This window comes from Lampetra fluviatilis, chromosome 54, assembly GCF_964198595.1.
Source record: "Lampetra fluviatilis chromosome 54, kcLamFluv1.1, whole genome shotgun sequence".
In the NCBI taxonomy this organism is placed as follows: Eukaryota; Metazoa; Chordata; class Hyperoartia; order Petromyzontiformes; family Petromyzontidae; genus Lampetra; species Lampetra fluviatilis.
Window position 1 is genome coordinate 4,627,307 of NC_136328.1, and position 20,695 is coordinate 4,648,001.

The window sequence follows — 20,695 nt, forward strand, 5'->3', positions numbered from 1 at the left end:
TCACTGAGTCTCCCGCTTGGTGAGCACTGTGTGGGATGTGTGGGATGGGGAGGGTGGGCGTCCCTCGTGGGGCAGGGCCCCCCCCCTCATCTTGTAGGGGTCGGGACCCCCAGGGGGGGAGCTCCCGGGAGGAGACGGGAGCGGCGTGTCCGGGGTGGCTGCGACGCAGAGACACGCACCACACACGCACACAAAAACAAAGATCCCCGTGTAGCCTGTAACAGACTGTTGGGGCAAGTGCTGTTAGCGAGCACCTACGAAGGCCGGCACGGCACACGAGGGGGTGGGTGGCCAACACCACGCCCGGCCGCCTTCGTCTCCCTAGTGGCGTTGTTTACACATCGCACCAGGTACTCATTTGAGGCTGAGTCGACCTAGGGGAGGCCGAGGACCGGTTAAGATAATCGTCACTGGTGTTGGCCGTGAGAGGGAATCGAACCTGGGTCGCCAGATTCGTAGCGTAGCGCTGACCGCTACACTACTGCTCCCCACGGACGAGCACAACAACAACAACCGCCATTCGCCACTAAGTGGCGGTGACGTCACCACGACGCTTGTGCCAGGCCATGTGCACCTTGAGGCCACGTGAAGTGTCGAACGCCCGCTGGCAGGAGGTCACGGGGCAGACCCAGGTGCTACGGGTCGACTGACTGAAATGACCGAGATGACTGGCTGATGCACCACCTGTGCCCCGTACTGTGCCAACTTGCTGTGCTTTAGCTACCCGCGCTCTGCTCGTTGTTGTGAGCGTCGCTCCTCCGCCCTCCGTTGTTGTTGGAGGGCGACTGCCTCCAACTGCCCAGTAGCGTCCTTCACGAGCCTCCTCCACAGAGGCCGATCTTGACACCGCTGGTACCAGTCATCGGCAAGTCCACTCAGCTCCACGTCATCCTGTACCACATCACTCCATCCCTTCTCTAGCCCATGCCACGCCCGTTTAGCCGCCTCGATCCGGCCGAACAAAAGCTGTTTAGGCATGCGGTGGCTGGGCATGCTGGCTACATGACCCAGCCAACGCAGCCTTGCCTGCCGGAGGAGCTCACCGATGGGACTTTGCCCAGATCTTTCAAGGATTTGTGAGCTCCTCACACAATCCAGCCTGGTTAAACCCAGGATGGTTCGTAGGCAGGCCAGCCTAAATGTGTCTAACCAACGTGCACACACACAGGCACACAAACAGTGGTGAGCGGTGTGCTACATGGTGGTGGTGGTGAGCATCTACTCACACAGGTGAGCGTTATGGTGGTGGTGGTGAGCGTCTACTCACACAGGTGAGCGGTGTGCTACATGGTGGTGGTGGTGAGCGTCTACTCACACAGGTGAGCGGTGTGGTGCGTGGTGGTGGTGGTGAGCGTCTACTCACACAGGTGAGCGGTGTGCTACATGGTGGTGGTGGTGAGCGTCTACTCACACAGGTGAGCGGTGTGGTGCGTGGTGGTGGTGGTGAGCGTCTACTCACACAGGTGAGCGGTGTGGTGCGTGGTGGTGGTGGTGAGCGTCTACTCACACAGGTGAGTGGTGAGCTACAAGGTGGTGGTGGTGAGCGTCTTCTCACACAGGTGAGCGGTGTGCTACATGGTGGTGAGCATCTACTCACACAGGTGAGTGGTGAGCTACAAGGTGGTGGTGGTGAGCGTCTACTCACACAGGTGAGCGGTGTGCTACATGGTGGTGAGCATCTACTCACACAGGTGAGTGGTGAGCTACAAGGTGGTGGTGGTGAGCGTCTACTCACACAGGTGAGCGGTGTGCTACATGGTGGTGAGCATCTACTCACACAGGTGAGTGGTGAGCTACAAGGTGGTGGTGGTGAGCGTCTTCTCACACAGGTGAGCGGTGTGCTACATGGTGATGGTGGTGAGCGTCTACTCACACAGGTGAGTGGTGAGCTACAAGGTGGTGGTGGTGAGCGTCTTCTCACACAGGTGAGTGGTGAGCTACAAGGTGATGGTGGTGAGCGTCTTCTCACACAGGTGAGCGGTGTGCTACATGGTGATGGTGGTGAGCGTCTACTCACACAGGTGAGTGGTGAGCTACAAGGTGGTGGTGGTGAGCGTCTACTCACACAGGTGAGTGGTGAGCTACAAGGTGGTGGTGATGAGCATCTACTCACACAGGTGAGCGGTGTGGTGCATGGTGGTGGTGGTGAGCGTCTACTCGCACAGGTGAGTGGTGAGCTACAAGGTGGTGGTGATGAGCATCTACTCACACAGGTGAGCGGTGTGGTGCATGGTGGTGGTGGTGAGCGTCTACTCACACAGGTGAGCGGTGTGGTGGTGGTGAGCGTCTACTCACACAGGTGAGCGGTGTGCTGCATGGTGTGCTGCGTGGCCATGGGGTTGCTGATGATGACCGGGTGCCCACTGCCAGAGTTGCCCAGGAAGTGATGCGGGGGGTCTGGGGAGCTGGAAGGGGGCGGCGGCTGCTGCTGCTGCTGCTGCTGCTGGTGAGGGGGGTGAGCGGGCAGGTGAGGCAGGTGAGGCAGGTGGGGCAGGAGCTGGGGGTGAGCGGGGTGAGCGGGCGCCTGGCCGGCGGGTGCAGCGTCGGCCGTCACTCCTGCGCACGCACAAAGACAAAGGCCCCCCGTGTAGCCTCGAACAGACCGTTGGGGCAAGTGCCGCTAGCGAGCGCCGATACGGCGCATGAGCCGGTGAGGTGGCCGGCAACCACGCTCACTTTGCCTCCCCGGTGTACTGCAACCAGGTACTCATTTCAGGCTGAGTCGACCTAGGGGAGGCCCAGGACCGGTTCAAATATTCGTCAGCGACGTTGACGAGCGAGCGAGCTGGCGGCCGGGTCCGCGCTAACCGCTGGGCCCACCGCTCCCCGGCACTGCCGAGGTTATCTCCCGGCCACTTCGTGTTTGGCCGTCACTGAGATTTAACCGCAGCAGGTCACCGGCTTCACAGCCCAAACCCGTGCCAAATTCAAGCGGATTTGGAATCGCCCTGAGCAGCAATCTTCCTCTTCCGCCCTTCCTCCTCTATCCATGACTCTAGGCCAAGGGTCGGCAACCTCTCAAAGCAGAAGAAGACGAAGAGACGTTTTTTGTCTTGGTCTTTGACCAAAGTAGCACGGGCAGCTAGCGACATGTACACACGCACACAGCAAGCGGGCACACGGCCGATGACAACACCACGCATTCTGGCTTGAATAGACAAAATAGTTTGAGAGCCGCGTCACACGCACAACAACTTGTACACACAAACACAGCAAGCGGGCACACGGCCGACGAGAAACAAAACCTGACTGCAATCAACAAAAATAGGTGATGGAATAAACGGCGTCTATTTCGTTTTTCTGTTATTCGTTAACAATCACACAGTTCGACTGTAGTTCATTGTGTTGTCGCCAAAACATCAAATAGTGACACCCCCATTCCCTGTTGTATTTAATACATTGCCGATTACATTTCGATTTAAAGCTTTCGTGACTGCAGGGATTCATCTTTTTGGTTCTTTCGGTAAAGTCACGCAGAAGGGAAATAATAAAATAATAATAATAATACATTATAAAATAATTCTCACGACGTTTCGGCCACAACGCAAGCAGCCGTCGTGAGAATCATGTTATTATGTTTTATTATTTTATTATTTCCCTTCTGCGTGACTTTACCGAAAGAACCAAGAAGATTGCCGATGAACTTTAGGTGAAATTACGTTTTAGATTAAAATTATTTTTAGTTTATTTTTTTAAGCGGCTGCCCGCAAGGGGGCAGCCAAAGAGCCACTTGCACGCGGCTCCAAAGCCGCCGGTTGCCAACCCCAGCTCCAAACCGCAGCAAATTAACCGATTCCACCGCTCCATCTCCCGCCTGCGTGGACGACCTACCATCGGACACGGACCATTGCCCGGCTGCCGCTCCGTCGCTATTATTCTTGACCGCCGTTCCCATCCGGCGGGGCGGGGAGGTGCGTTCGGCGAGCCGTGTGGCCTCAATCAAACGCTGGCGCGAAAGCCGCAAAAGCGCAACGGGTTAAAAAGCCCGCGAGAGGGAAGCTATTAAAACGATGTCGTTTTATTTTAGCAGGTAAGGCCCCGCTGAGCTGCTATATAACTCAACGAAAGTGGCTCATCATCATCATCGTGTCGACATTAATAGCAGCAGCCAAATGCTCAAAACGCGTGATGTTGATTCGAAAAACCGGAGCACCCGGAGACAAATCCACGCGAGCACGGCGGGAGAGACACCGCAAACTCCAAAAATACAGGCGCCAGGCTCAGGATGGAACCCACGACCTCCCGCATACCAGGCGAGGGAGTTAACATCTCTGAGCCACCGCTACACGCCAGCTTCTGCCGCATTTCTCGCCGGTGATGCCCCTTCATAGCGGCACCTCGCGAGACGTGGAGGAGGACGGACTGAAACCTCCCGCCCCTCCGCCGTACCTCCGAGCAGCATCTCCTGCAGAAGGTTGTCCACCTTGGCGACGCCGAAGAGTCGGAGGAGGTGGACCTGCTCGACGAGCTGCCACGTGATGCTCTGCAGCGCCGGCAGCAGCAGCAGCAGCTCGCCGAATCGTCCGCGGCTCTCGTACTGGCGGTCGGTCACGTAGTCCTCCAGCAGCACCTGGGGTGAGCGAGCGGGCGAGCGGGTGAGCGGGTAAGTGGGTGAGCACGCACATGGATTAGTCACATAGTCCTCCAGCAGCACCTGGGGTGAGCGAGCATGTCGGTGAGCGAGCGAGCGGGTGAGCGAGTAAGTGGGTGAGCATGCACATGGTTTAGTCACGTAGTCCTCCAGCAGCACCTGGGGTGAGCGAGCGGGTGAGCAGGTGAGCGGGTGAGTGGGTGAGCGGGTGAGTGGGTGAGCGGGTAAGTGGGTGAGCACCCACATGGATTAGGCACGTACTCATCCGGCAGCACCTGGGGTGAGTGAGCGGGTGAGTGGGTGAGCGGGTGAGTGGGTGAGCGGGTGAGTGGGTGAGCGGGTGAGTGGGTGAGCGGGTGAGTGGGTGAGCGGGTGAGTGGGTGAGCGGGTGAGTGGGTGAGCGGGTGAGTGGGTGAGCGAGTGAGTGGGTGAGCACGCACATGGTTTAGTCACGTAGTCCAGCAGCAGCACCTGGGGTGAGCGAGCATGAGTCACTCATGGGTCAATGTCCCGTCTCACCAAGTCACCAGTCACCCAGTCACCGGTCACTCACTCTCCGCTCTCTCACCAGTCACTCACCCTCAGCCACCGTCGCTCACCCTCGCGCACGCCACTCACCTGCACGTGGAAGCGCATCGCTTTGATTCGAGCGGCGTCGCTCAATCCCTTCGCATCTGCAACAACAGCGAGGTCACGCACACCGGGTGAGCGCTCACCACCCCCACTCGCCCACAGCCTCACCACCCCCACACTCACCCACAGTCTCACCACCCACACTCACCCACAGCCTCACCACCCCCACTCACCCACAGTCTCACCACCCACACTCACCCACAGCCTCACCACCCCCACTCACCCACAGTCTCACCACCCCACACTCACCCACAGCCTCACCACCCCCACTCACCCACAGCCTCACCACCCCCACTCACCCACAGCCTCACCACCCCCACTCACCCACAGTCTCACCACCCCCACTCACCCACAGCCTCACCACCCCCACTCACCCACAGCCTCACCACCCACACTCACCCACAGTCTCACCACCCCCACTCACCCACAGCCTCACCACCCCCACTCACCCACAGTCTCACCACCCACACTCACCCACAGCCTCACCACCCCCACTCACCCACAGTCTCACCACCCCACACTCACCCACAGCCTCACCACCCCCACTCACCCACAGCCTCACCACCCCCACTCACCCACAGCCTCACCACCCCCACTCACCCACAGTCTCACCACCCCCACTCACCCACAGCCTCACCACCCCCACTCACCCACAGCCTCACCACCCACACTCACCCACAGTCTCACCACCCCCACTCACCCACAGCCTCACCACCCCCACTCACCCACAGCCTCACCACCCACACTCACCCACAGTCTCACCACCCACACTCACCCACAGCCTCACCACCCCCACTCACCCACAGTCTCACCACCCCACACTCACCCACAGCCTCACCACCCCCACTCACCCACAGCCTCACCACCCCCACTCACCCACAGCCTCACCACCCCCACTCACCCACAGTCTCACCACCCCCACTCACCCACAGCCTCACCACCCCCACTCACCCACAGCCTCACCACCCCCACTCACCCACAGCCTCACCACCCCCACTCACCCACAGTCTCACCACCCCCACTCACCCACAGCCTCACCACCCCCACTCACCCACAGCCTCACCACCCCCACTCACCCACAGTCTCACCACACCCACTCACCCACAGCCTCACCACCCCCACTCACCCACAGTCTCACCACCCCCACTCACCCACAGCCTCACCACCCCCACTCACCCACAGCCTCACCACCCCCACTCACCCACAGCCTCACCACCCCCACTCACCCACAGTCTCACCACACCCACTCACCCACAGCCTCACCACCCCCACTCACCCACAGTCTCACCACCCCCACACTCACCCACAGCCTCACCACCCCCACTCACCCACAGCCTCACCACCCCCACTCACCCACAGCCTCACCACCCACACTCACCCACAGCCTCACCACCCCACACTCACCCACAGCCTCACCACCCACACTCACCCACAGTCTCACCACTGACCACATGTACCACCGGGTGGTGCATCTGCCAGTCGTCTCGGTCGGTCAACCCATGGCGCCTGTGTGTGCCCCATGACCCCCTGCCTGCAGCGAGTCTTCCACACGCCACGTGATAACCTCAAGCTGGACCTAGCCTGGCACGAGGGCTCTGCCGTGGCATCGCCGGTTGTTGTTGTTGTTGTTTACAGGTGTGCGGGTAGCACTGGGTGTATTTTACATGAAGAGTGAAGGTGCAGAGGGAGGTCTTGAGCCTGGATTTGAACAGGGAGCAAGGAGACGGCTGGGGTGGTGGTGGTGGTGGTGGTGGGCAGAACCGGCCCTAGACCTTTGGGGCCCCTAAGCAAAATTTGGTTGGAGGCCCCTTTGATGTATGATTTTTTTCACCCACTCGCTAGCAGTGACTCTAGGGGGCCCTCTGCTGGCCACGGGGCCCTTTGCAATTGCAAGGGTCGCTTAATGGCTGGGCAGGCTCTGGTGGTGGGGGGTGGGTGGGTGGAGGGGGGTAGTTCCAGACTATAGGGCAGAGGTCGCAATCGGGTACCCGATACCCGTACCCTACCCAATACCCGGCTACCCGTACCCGGCCGGGTATCGGGTAGCCGTTTGCAACTCTGGTGCGGCCGGGTACGGGTACGGGTAGGCCGTGAGTCACTGGTGAGTAACCGTTTGTCAATCCTTTCCCAACGTCTTGTCTCTTCTCACAATTCAAGTTCCTAGAATCAACCCACCCACGCCTGCAACATGGCTTCATCCCAGAGGTCACAATCGGGTACCCGATACCCGCACCCGACCCGATACCTGGCTACCCGTACCCGGCCGGGTATCGGGTACGGGTACCCGTTTGCGACCCTGGTGCGGCCGGGTACGGGTACGGGTAAGGAATCAAAACCCGTTTGCGACCTCTGCTATAGGGGTCACCAGAGGAGAATCAGCAGCCTCCATTTGAGAGAAGGTCGACTGGGAGCTCCCACAGAAAGCCACGGCTGCCGTAGCCAAGAGAGGGCGGAGGGGAGTAGCCAGCGAGAAATGAGAGGTTGGCGAGTGTCACAGAAACTTAATTTGGAGCTTTCGTGACTGCAGGAATGACTCTTTGGTTCTTTCGGTAAAGAGACGTATAAAGAGAAAGTAATAAATTCAATACTAGCATACGACGTTTCGATTGCAACACAAGCAATCGTCATCAGGTATAAATGAAATAGAAAACACAAATCTAGTATACTTAGCAATGTAATGTAATACAACAGAGAGTCTGATAACATAACAGTCAACACCCTACTTATACACTACTACACTACACACTACACTATACACTACTACACTATACACTACACTATACACTACACTATACACTACACTTTCGATTTAAAGCTTTCGTGACTGCAGGGATTCATCTTCTTGGTTCTTTCGGTAAAGTCACGTAGAAGGGAAGTAATAAAATAATACAAATAAAACATAATAAAACAATTCTCACGACGTTTCGGCCACAACGCAAGCAGCCGTCCTCAGGCGAAGAATGAGACATTATCAAGCTAGGAGCTTATATAGGTGTAGCGAGGAGGAGCGCCTTAACAAAAGAATGTGCATATGAAGAGGAATTTTAGCATACCAATGGGCAATGCGTAGGAGGGGGGGCGACCTGCTTGTCAGTTTTGATGTGGTTTCCTTGTTCACCAAGGTGCCTGTGCCCGACACCATCGCAATCATTGAAGACTTGGTTCATCAAGGACTAAATGCTGGGGTACCCCCCCTGGTGAGACACTGCTTAACTAATACATACTTCACCTGGAATGGAACCTTCTACAAGCAAATTGAGGGCACCCCAATGGGCTCCCCCCTATCTCCGGTTGTAGCCAACATCTTCATGGAGAAATTTGAGGCGGACGCCATCCAGACTGCCACTCTACGCCCGACCTTATGGAAGAGGTACGTAGACGACACTTTTGTCATCTGGCCACATGGCCGGCCTGCTCTAGACCAATTTCTCGACCACATCAATTCCATACACCCAGCCATCAGATTCACCATGGAAGTCGAAAATGATGGCAAGCTACCCTTTTTGGATGTCCTAATCAAAAGGAGACCTGATGGTTCAATGAGCCACTCTGTCTACAGGAAAGCCACCCACACGAATGCTTATCTAAAACCGGATTCCCACCACCATCCATCCCAGAAGAATTCCCTCATCAAGACTCTATATCATAGAGCCCAATGCATCTCCGACCATGAACACATTTCCAGTGAACTCAAACACGTACGCCAAGCTCTTAAGGCTAATGGTTACTCCGACTACACAATCCGCAAAGCCATCACTCCAACCATTAAGAAGGATCCTGTTGAGGAGCCTTTCAAGACCATCACCTTACCCTACATTGCTGGGGTCACAAAAAAGATCTCCAAAATCCTGATTAAACACAAGATCCAGGTCCGATTCAACACAGTACATAAAATCCGTGATCTGGTACCGTCTGTAAAAGATGTGATTCCAGACATACAGTACCCTGGCGTCTACAAACTAAGTTGCCTCTGTGGTAGCAGTTACATTGGGGAAACCAAACGACACGTCTCAGACCGCATTCGTGAACATAAAGCTGATCTAAAACACGGTAGGACAAACACCTCAGCCGTGGCAGACCACTGTTACAACTCAGTGGGCTCACATGACATTGACTTCTCCAAGACGGAGGTTCTCTGCAAGCCATCTGGCTATCATGAGAGATTCGTTCATGAGGCGATCCACATATACAAACACAGAGACAATTTTAACCGAGAAGATGGATTCAGGCTTAGCAATCATTGGAAGGACGTAATAAACCATTTCGATACACATTAGGGTGAGTTGAATAATACATAGTGTTATATTAAAATGTATAAAGTATAGGGTTGTTTACAGCAATACAGTATATAATTTAATGTTGGGTTTATCTATGGCAGTATATAGTACTGTATATGCTAAGAGAATAAAGTTTAGATGGAAGTATATTATATACTTCTTACGACGTAGAATTGTAATTTATTATTTGTTGTTAGTAACTCAGCTTATTGTAGAGTATAGTATCAGTTTATATTTTAGTTTTTTTTTTATGTAGTTTTTACTTTGGTTTTCTACGTGGTTGTTTGGTAAATGCAGCTACATATCATTAACATTCCTTTCCTTTATTAACGTTGTTCCTTGCGCCCCCCCGTGGTGCTGTTGATCCTGCATAATGCATGGGCATAATGGGACTTTGAAACCCCTCCGCCCCCCCTCCTACGCATTGCCCATTGGTATGCTAAAATTCCTCTTCATATGCACATTCTTTTGTTAAGGCGCTCCTCCTCGCTACACCTATATAAGCTCCTAGCTTGATAATGTCTCATTCTTCGCCTGAGGACGGCTGCTTGCGTTGTGGCCGAAACGTCGTGAGAATTGTTTTATTATGTTTTATTTGTATTATTTTATTACTTCCCTTCTACGTGACTTTACCGAAAGAACCAAGAAGATATACACTACACTACTATACACTACACTACACACTACTACACTACACTATACACTACACTATACACTACGATACACTACTACACTACACTATACACTACTACAACAGAGAGTCTGATAACATAACAGTCAACACCCTACCTGGTTGATTACGTTCTTCCTGAGAATGCTAAATTTGCGAGAGAGAGATAAAACGCAGAACCAGAGACACACAGACAGACACATAAGCAGAGACAGATATCACAGATATACATAGAGAGAGGGTCATAGAGTTGTTCTTTGGTTCTTTCGGTAAAGTCACGTATAAAGATAAAATAATAAATTAAACAATAGCATACTATGACGTTTCGATTGCAACACAAGCAATCATCATCAGTTATAAAAGAAATAGCAACAAACATCTAACCAGAAAACTATAGACAGACATATAAGCAGACAGACATCATAAAGATACACAGAGAGAGAACACGTATCGGCACAAAGAGAGAGGTCGTCTCTGTGACGGGGCCTTAAATATAGAGAGGGGGCGGGGGCGGAGAGAGGGAGGGGGCAGAGACATGCTAATTTTTTCTCTGCCCCCTCCCTCTCTCTGCCTCCGCCCCCCCCCTCTGTCTATTTAAGGCCACCCCACAGAGACGATCTCCCTCTCTGTACCTGTGTTACTCTCTCTATGTATCTTGGTGATATCTGTCTATAGTTTTCTGGTTAGATTTTTGTTGCTATTTCTTTTATACCTGATGATGATTGCTTGTGTTGCAATCGAAACGTCGTAGTATGCTAGTATTTAATTTATTATTTTATCTTTATACGTCACTTTACCGAAAGAACCAAAGAATAATTCCTGCGGTCACGAAAGCTCCAAAATTAAGATTGTCACAGAGTTCACACGCGGGGCTCCAGGAGTTTTTTTGTTTCTCACCTGGGTCAAAGAAGACGATGGCCTTGAGGCACGCGAACTCCGCGTCATCGAGCTGGAGGTCACGGAAAGGTCGCACGAGCTCGTCCAGCACGCGGTTCGAGACGCGGCACAGCTCCTGCTCGGGGCAGTTCCTGGGAATCACCGACTCGGAGCCTGCGGCGAGACGCCGGGGAACGCCGCAGCGGCCCGGTAAGGCGAACGCATGGCAACGGCTTGCTGGTGAACCCATGGCAACGGCTTGCTGGTGAACCCATGGCAACGGCTCACCGGTGAACCCATGGCAACGGGATCGCTGGTGAACCCATGGCAACAGCTCGCCGGTGAACCCATGGCAACAGCTTGCCGGTGAACCCATGGCAACGGCTTGCCGGTGAACGCATGGCAACGGCTTGCTGGTGAACCCATGGCAACAGCTCGTCGGTGAACCCATGGCAACGGGATCGCCGGTGAACGCATGGCAACGGGATCGCCAGTGAACGCATGGCAACAGCCTCGCCAGTGAACCCATGGCAACGGGATCGCCGGTGAACCCATGGCAACGGGATCGCCGGTGAACGCATGGCAACGGGATCACCAGTGAACGCATGGCAACAGATCGCCGGTGAACCCATGGCAACAGCTTGCCAGTGAACCCATGGCAACAGCTCGCCGGTGAATGCATGGCAACAGCTCGCCAGTGAACCCATGGCAACAGCTCGCCAGTGAACGCATGGCAACAGCTCGCCAGTGAACGCATGGCAACAGCTCGCCGGTGAACGCATGGCAACAGCTCGCCAGTGAACGCATGGCAACAGCTTGCCGGTGAACCCATGGCAACAGCTCGCCGGTGAACGCATGGCAACAGCTCGCCAGTGAACGCATGGCAACAGCTTGCCGGTGAACGCATGGCAACAGCTCGCCGGTGAACCCATGGCAACAGCTCGCCGGTGAACGCATGGCAACAGCTCGCCGGTGAACGCATGGCAACGGCTTGCCGGTGAACCCATGGCAACAGCTCGCCGGTGAACGCATGGCAACAGTTCGCCGGTGAACCCATGGCAACAGCTCGCCAGTGAACGCATGGCAACAGCTCGCCAGTGAACCCATGGCAACAGCTCGCCAGTGAACGCATGGCAACAGCTCGCCGGTGAACCCATGGCAACAGCTCGCCAGTGAACGCATGGCAACAGCTCGCCGGTGAACGCATGGCAACAGCTCGCCAGTGAACCCATGGCAACAGCTCGCCGGTGAACCCATGGCAACAGCTCGCCAGTGAGCGCATGGCAACAGCTCGCCGGTGAACCCATGGCAACAGCTCGCCAGTGAACCCATGGCAACAGCTCGCCGGTGAACGCATGGCAACAGCTCGCCAGTGAACCCATGGCAACAGCTCGCCGGTGAACCCATGGCAACAGCTCGCCGGTGAACCCATGGCAACAGCTCGCCGGTGAACCCATGGCAACAGCTCGCCAGTGAACGCATGGCAACAGCTCGCCGGTGAACGCATGGCAACAGCTCGCCAGTGAACCCATGGCAACAGCTCGCCAGTGAACGCATGGCAACAGCTCGCCAGTGAACCCATGGCAACAGCTCGCCAGTGAACGCATGGCAACAGCTCGCCGGTGAACGCATGGCAACAGCTCGCCAGTGAATCCATGGCAACAGCTCGCCGGTGAACGCATAGCAACAGCTCGCCAGTGAACCCATGGCAACAGCTCGCCAGTGAACCCATGGCAACAGCTCGCCGGTGAACGCATGGCAACAGCTCGCCAGTGAACCCATGGCAACAGCTCGCCAGTGAACGCATGGCAACAGCTCGCCAGTGAACCCATGGCAACAGCTCGCCGGTGAATCCATGGCAACAGCTCGCCGGTGAACGCATGGCAACAGCTCGCCAGTGAACCCATGGCAACAGCTCGCCAGTGAACCCATGGCAACAGCTCGCCGGTGAACGCATGGCAACAGCTCGCCAGTGAACCCATGGCAACAGCTCGCCAGTGAACGCATGGCAACAGCTCGCCAGTGAACCCATGGCAACAGCTCGCCGGTGAACGCATGGCAACAGCTCGCCAGTGAACCCATGGCAACAGCTCGCCGGTGAACGCATGGCAACAGCTCGCCGGTGAACCCATGGCAACAGCTCGCCAGTGAACCCATGGCAACAGCTCGCCGGTGAACCCATGGCAACAGCTCGCCGGTGAACCCATGGCAACAGCTCGCCGGTGAACCCATGGCAACAGCTCGCCGGTGAACCCATGGCAACAGCTCGCCGGTGAACCCATGGCAACAGCTCGCCGGTGAACCCATGGCAACAGCTCGCCGGTGAACCCATGGCAACAGCTCGCCAGTGAACGCATGGCAACAGCTCGCCGGTGAACGCATGGCAACAGCTCGCCAGTGAACCCATGGCAACAGCTCGCCAGTGAACGCATGGCAACAGCTCGCCAGTGAACCCATGGCAACAGCTCGCCGGTGAACGCATGGCAACAGCTCGCCAGTGAACCCATGGCAACAGCTCGCCAGTGAACCCATAGCAACAGCTCGCCGGTGAACCCATGGCAACAGCTCGCCAGTGAACGCATGGCAACAGCTCGCCGGTGAACGCATGGCAACAGCTCGCCAGTGAACCCATGGCAACAGCTCGCCAGTGAACGCATGGCAACAGCTCGCCAGTGAACCCATGGCAACAGCTCGCCAGTGAACGCATGGCAACAGCTCGCCGGTGAACGCATGGCAACAGCTCGCCAGTGAACCCATGGCAACAGCTCGCCGGTGAACGCATGGCAACAGCTCGCCAGTGAACCCATGGCAACAGCTCGCCAGTGAACCCATGGCAACAGCTCGCCGGTGAACGCATGGCAACAGCTCGCCAGTGAACCCATGGCAACAGCTCGCCAGTGAACGCATGGCAACAGCTCGCCAGTGAACGCATGGCAACAGCTCGCCGGTGAACGTATGGCAACAGCTCGCCAGTGAACCCATGGCAACAGCTCGCCGGTGAACGCATGGCAACAGCTCGCCGGTGAACGCATGGCAACAGCTCGCCGGTGAACGCATGGCAACAGCTCGCCAGTGAACCCATGGCAACAGCTCGCCGGTGAACGCATGGCAACAGCTCGCCGGTGAACCCATGGCAACAGCTCGCCAGTGAACGTATGGCAACAGCTCGCCGGTGAACGCATGGCAACAGCTCGCCAGTGAACGCATGGCAACAGCTCGCCGGTGAACGCATGGCAACAGCTCGCCAGTGAACGCATGGCAACAGCTCGCCAGTGAACGCATGGCAACAGCTCGCCAGTGAACGCATGGCAACAGCTCGCCAGTGAACGCATGGCAACAGCTCGCCAGTGAACCCATGGCAACAGCTCGCCAGTGAACGCATGACAACAGCTCGCCGGTGAATGCATGGCAATGGGATCGCCAGTAAACCCATGGCAACGGGATCGCCAGTGAACCCATAGCAACGGCCTCAGCAGTGAACCCATGGCAACGGGATCACCAGTGAACCCATGGCAACGGCCTCACCAGTGAACCCATGGCAACGGGATCGCCAGTGAACCCATGGCAACGGCCTCGCCAGTGAACCCATGGCAACGGCCTCGCCAGTGAACCCATGGCAACGGCCTCGCCAGTGAACCCATGGCAACGGGATCGCCAGTGAACCCATGGCAACGGGATCGCCAGTGAACCCATGGCAACGGCCTCGCCAGTGAACCCATGGCAACGGGATCGCCAGTGAACCCATGGCAACGGGATCGACACTTCACGGCAGTTGTGAAGAGCGGCGGTGCAGTGGTTAGCACGCTGCACTGCAAACCGAATGACCCGAGTTTGATTCCTACTCACTTTCCATCCAAACATCGGTGAGGATTTATCTGAAGCGGTCCTGGGCCTCCCCTAGGCCGACTCGGCCTCAAATGAGCATCGCCACTGGGCGTGGTGCTGGCCACTCACCCCCTCGTGCGCCATGCCGGCCTTCATAGGTGCTCAGGACCAGCGCTCGCCCCAACGGTCTGTTGAAGACTATACGGGGCACCTTTGTCCGTGTGAGTGTGGTGCTCACCGAGCAGCAGCAGCTCCTTGTAGGGCAGGGAGCGCTTGGAGACCCCAAGAAGAAGGTGCTCACCAGCGTGAGCTCTCAGCAGAGACACCTGGTGAGGGGGGCACGCGAGGGGTGAGGGGGGCACGCGAGGGGTGAGCGACGAGGGGGGCACACGAGCGGTGAGCGGTGAGCAGGACACGTGAGGGATGAGTCACTTGCTTGGCGAGATGGGCGAGTTGCACGATTGGTGAGGGCGAGTCGCGTGATTGGTGAGGAGGGCGTGTCACGTGATTAGTGAGGTGGGGGAGTCACGTGATTAGTGAGGTGGGCGAGTCACCTGATTGGTGAAGACAACGAGTCACTTGATTGGTGAGGAGGGCGAGTCGCGTGATTGGTTACGAGGGTGAGTCACTTAATTGGTGAAGTGGGCAAGTAACTTGATTTATGAGGAGGGAGAGTCATGTGATTGGTGAGGAGGGAGAATCATGTGATTGGTGAGGAGGGCAAGTCGCGTGATTGGTTACGAGGGTGGGTCACTTAATTGGTGAAGTGGGCAAGTAACTTGATTTATGAGGAGGGTGAGTCACGTGATTGGTGAGGAGGGTGGGTCACGTGATAGATGAGGAGTGGGAGTCACTTAATTGGTGAGGAGGGCAAGTAACTTGATTTATGAGGTGGGTGAGTCATGTGATTGGTGAGGAGGGTGAGTCACGTGATAGATGAGGAGTGGGAGTCACGTGATTGGTGAGGAGGGTGGGTCACGTGATTGATGAGGAGTGGGAGTCGCCGTGCCTGGTCATCTAGGGGCAGGTCGCAGAAGGCCGGGATGTACTTGGCCCACTCGACCAGTACCAGCAGCTGCTGCTTCATCGACTCGCACACGTCCTGCACCCCGGCCAGCTTGCGCACGGGCCCCCCGCCGTCCCCCATCGGCCCCGAGCCCCCCACTTCCCTGGCCCCCGTGATCTATGCGCACAGAGACAAAGAACAACCCCCCGTGTGAGGTGAAGCGAGTAAGACTCGGTTTTAAATAGTGCCGTTCGTGCAAGGCCCCACGGCGCTTTACAACGCAATCCCGGTAAACAACAACAAAAAACATTGACATTAAAACAGTGAGTAAAACAACACCGTACAGACGGATATGCAGGAGAAAATAAATGTGTTTTCAGGCGAGCCTTCAAAATCTCGACTGAAGGAGCGTCCCTGACGGACTGGGGCAAAACATCCCACAAGCGAAACGCCCTGATTCCTGAAAGCTCTATCATCACCCATTGCATGCAGATTTGTCCTCGGTATACTCGGGGTGCCCGGATTTGGTGGATCAAAGTTACCGGACAGGGGCAGAGTACGGTTTCAGCAGATCTCCGAGATATAATGGAGCCACTAACGCCCTGTCATGGCGCTGAAGGCCAATACAAGAACTTTAAATTCGAACTTGTATTTTACCGTATTGCCCGAACGGACTTTAGGGGCAATTGCTCATGAAGGTGACGTCGGGACATCAGTGAGGGTGAGGTGCGCCACATTAGGGTGAGAGCGTCATCGTAAAGACCGAGAGCGCCACGCTTGAGTAAGGGCGTCATGTTAGAGTAAGGGCGCCATGTTAGAGTGAGGGTGCCATGTTAGAGTGAGGGTGCCATTTTAGAGTGAGGGTGCCACGTTAGAGTGAGGGTGCCATGTTAGAGTGAGGGTGCCATGTTAGAGTGAGGGTGCCATTTTAGAGTGAGGGTGCCACGTTAGAGTGAGGGTGCCATGTTAGAGTGAGGGTGTCATGTTAGAGTGAGGGTGCCATGTTAGAGTGAGGGTGCCATGTTAGAGTGAAGGTGTCATGTTAGAGTGAGGGTGTCATGTTAGAGTGAGGGTGCCATGTTAGAGTGAGGGTGCCATGTTAGAGTGAGGGTGTCATGTTAGAGTGAGGGTGCCATGTTAGAGTGAGGGTGTCGTGTTAGAGTGAAGGTGCCATGTTAGAGTGAGGGTGTCATGTTAAAGTGAGGGTGTCACGTTAGAGTGAGGGTGCCATGTTAGAGTGAGGGTGCCATGTTAGAGTGAGGGTGCCATTTTAGAGTGAGGGTGCCATGTTAGAGTGAGGGTGTCATGTTAGAGTGAGGGTGCCATGTTAGAGTGAGGGTGCCATGTTAGAGTGAGGGTGCCATGTTAGAGTGAGGGTGTCACGTTAGAGTGAGGGTGTCATGTCAGAGTGAGGGTGCCATGTTAGAGTGAAGGTGCCATGTTAGAGTGAGGGTGTCACGTTAGAATGAGGGTGTCATGTCAGAGTGAGGGTGCCATGTTAGAGTGAGGGTGCCATGTTAGAGTGAGGGTGTCGTGTCAGAGTGAGGGTGCCTTGTTTGAGTGAAGGTGCCATGTTAGAGTGAGGGTGTCATGTTAGAGTGAGGGTGCCATGTTAGAGTGAGGGTGTCGTGTCAGAGTGAGGGTGCCATGTTAGAGTGAGGGTGCCATGTTAGAGTGAGGGTGCCGTGTTAGAGTGAGGGTGCCATGTTAGAGTGAGGGTGCCATGTTAGAGTGAGGGTGTCATGTTAGAGTGAGGGTGCCATGTTAGAGTGAGGGTGCCATGTTAGAGTGAGGGTGCCATGTTAGAGTGAGGGTGTCATGTTAGAGTGAGGGTGCCATGTTAGAGTGAGGGTGCCATGTTAGAGTGAGGGTGCCGTGTTAGAGTGAGGGTGTCATGTTAGAGTGAGGGTGCCATGTTAGAGTGAGGGTGTCACGTTAGAGTGAGGGTGCCATGTTAGAGTGAAGGTGCCGTGTTAGAGTGAGGGTGTCATGTTAGAGTGAGGGTGCCATGTTAGAGTGAGGGTGCCGTGTTAGAGTGAGGGTGTCATGTTAGAGTGAGGGTGCCATGTTAGAGTGAGGGTGTCATGTTAGAGTGAGGGTGTCACGTTAGAGTGAGGGTGCCATGTTAGAGTCAAGGTGCCATGTTAGAGTGAGGGTGCCATGTTAGAGTGAGGGTGCCATGTTAGAGTGAGGGTGCCGTGTTAGAGTGAGGGTGTCATGTTAGAGTGAGGGTGCCATGTTAGAGTGAGGGTGCCGTGTTAGAGTGAGGGTGTCATGTTAGAGTGAGGGTGTCATGTTAGAGTGAGGGTGCCGTGTTAGAGTGAGGGTGCCATGTTAGAGTGAGGGTGCCATGTTAGAGTGAGGGTGTCATGTTAGAGTGAGGGTGCCGTGTTAGAGTGAGGGTGCCATGTTAGAGTGAGGGTGCAATGTTAGAGTGAGGGTGCCATGTTAGGTTAAGGGCACCTGTCTGGAGAGGGCCTCAGCCTGCACGAGGCTGCTGATTGAGAGCGACCCCACCTCCTCGTAGCTCGGTCTCCGCAGGGCGATCCGATCTCTCTCATTCTGCACGGCTGCTTGAGGGGGGAGTGAGGGGTTTGGGGTGAGGTGGGGACAGTGGGGAGTAGGGGGTGGCGGTGAGATGATTTTGGGTGTGCAGCACAAGATCGTCAACACCACTCGGCTTCACTGACAACCAGGGCAGGACACAAGTTGGTGCGAAGAGCAGACGAGGGTTATGGGTCAGGCTAGCTGTCCCAGGTGTAGTACGTCTGAGTTTAATGAGATTTTAAAGAGTTTTAATGGGGGGAGGGAGGGGTTCTCTGGGGTTTTATGGGGTTTTATGGGTCTAATGGGGTTTTTCTGGGTTTTAATGGGTCTAATGGAATTTTATCTGGATTTTAATGGTATTTTTTTCTATGGGGTTTAATGGGAGTTTTTATAGGATTAAATGGAAATTTCACTGTTTTGATGGGATTTCACTGGATATTAGGATTATCTATGAGTTTAATGGAGTTTCTCTGGGTTGTTATGTATTTAATGTTTTTTAGTGGAAATTTCTATCGATTATTAATGGGGTTATTCCTGATTTAATGGGATTTTTATGGGATTTTCTGTGGTTCAAGTTTTTGGATTTTCAATGCGGTTTAAATAATGTTCTCTGTGTTTTAATAGAATTTTACGTCGGGTTTTTTACAGAATTACCACTGAGCTTTAATGAGATATTTTCCATGGGTTACGAATTTAATTTTCTCTCGCTTTTAATAGGGTTTCCCTTTGGGATTAACGGCTTTTCAATCTGATTGCCTCCGCTCACCCTCCTTCTTCATCCCCGCACGGAAGCACTTGCGCAGGCGGCAGTAGCGGCACTGGTTGCGTTTGTCCTTGTCCACCACGCACTGCCGATTGAACCTGGGGGTCAGAGGTCATCCAGGGGAGCGGGTCAAAGGTCATTTGACAAAAATTTACTCACTACCAGGTTGTGGTACAGAGAGGGTTATGGTTAGGATAGCTTGACTGGGTATGGTGCGGCTAGGGTTATGGTTAGGACAGCTAGACCGGGTGTGGTACAGCTAGGGTTATGGTTAGGCCAGCTAGACCGGGTGTGATAGGGCTAGGGTTATGGTTAGGCCAGCGAGACCGGGTGTGGTAGGGCTAGGGTTATGGTTAGGCCAGCTAGACCAGGTGTGGTGGGGCTAGGGTTATGGTTAGGCCAGCTAGACCAGGTGTGGTAGGGCTAGGGTTATGGTTAGGCCAGCTAGACCTGGTGTGGTAGGGCTAGGGTTATGGTTAGGCCAGCTACACCAGGTGTGGTACAGCTAGGGTTATGGTTAGGCCAGCTAGACCAGGTGTGGTAGGGCTAGGGTTATGGTTAGGCCAGCTAGACCAGGTGTGGTAGGGCTAGGGTTATGGTTAGGCCAGCTAGACCAGGTGTGGTGGGGCTAGGGTTATGGTTATGCCAGCTAGACCAGGTGTGGTAGGGCTAGGGTTATGGTTAGGCCAGCTAGACCAGGTGTGGTAGGGCTAGGGTTATGGTTAGGCCAGCTAGACCGGGTGTGGTACAGCTATGGTTATGGTTAGGCTAGCTTGACCGGGTGTGGTACAGCTAGGGTTATGGTTAGGCCAGCTAGACCGGGTGTGGTAGGGCTAGGGTTATGGTTAGGCCAGCGAGACCGGGTGTGGTAGGGCTAGGGTTATGGTTAGGCCAGCTAGACCGGGTGTGGTACAGCTAGGGTTATGGTTAGCCCAGCTAGACCGGGTGTGGTACAGCTAGGGTTATGGTTAGGCCAGCTAGACCGGGTGTGGTAGGGCTAGGGTTATGGTTAGGCCAGCTAGACCGGGTGTGGTAGCGCTAGGGTTATGGTTAGCCCAGCTAGACCGGGTGTGGTACAGCTAGGGTTATGGTTAGGCCAGCTAGACCGGGTGTGGTAGCGCTAGGGTTATGGTTAGGCCAGCTAGACCGGGTGTGGTAGCGCTAGGATTATGGTTAGGCCAGCTAGACCGGGTGTGGTAGCGCTAGGGTTATGGTTAGGCCAGCTAGACCGGGTGTGGTAGCGCTAGGATTATGGTTAGGCCAGCTAGACCGGGTGTGGTAGCGCTAGGGTTATGGTTAGGCCAGCTAGACCGGGTGTGGTACAGCTAGGGGTATGGTTAGCCCAGCTAGACCGGGTGTGGTAGGGCTAGGGTTATGGTTAGGCTAACTCGACCGGGTGTGGTACAGCTAGGGTTATGGTTAGGCCAGCTAGACCAGGTGTGGTAGGGCTAGGGTTATGGTTAGGCCAGCTAGACCGGGTGTGGTAGGGCTAGGGTTATGGTTAGGC

General features: G+C 55.2%; 1 protein-coding gene across 1 annotated transcript in view; it reads right to left on the reverse strand.

The window, feature by feature from the left end:
- LOC144949521 (hepatocyte nuclear factor 4-gamma-like) overlaps positions 1-20,695 on the reverse strand; it is a 30,251-nt gene continuing 9,556 nt past the window's right edge. The window contains exons 4-13 of the mRNA XM_078879445.1: positions 19,192-19,286; positions 18,342-18,448; positions 15,882-16,055; positions 15,111-15,198; positions 11,069-11,221; positions 5,210-5,265; positions 4,370-4,570; positions 3,832-3,946; positions 2,948-3,082; positions 1-158 (exon numbers count right to left, since the gene is read on the reverse strand). Coding sequence (XP_078735571.1) covers positions 1-158; positions 2,948-3,082; positions 3,832-3,946; positions 4,370-4,570; positions 5,210-5,265; positions 11,069-11,221; positions 15,111-15,198; positions 15,882-16,055; positions 18,342-18,448; positions 19,192-19,286 — 1,282 coding nt within the window. The remainder of the gene's footprint in view (positions 159-2,947; positions 3,083-3,831; positions 3,947-4,369; positions 4,571-5,209; positions 5,266-11,068; positions 11,222-15,110; positions 15,199-15,881; positions 16,056-18,341; positions 18,449-19,191; positions 19,287-20,695) is intronic.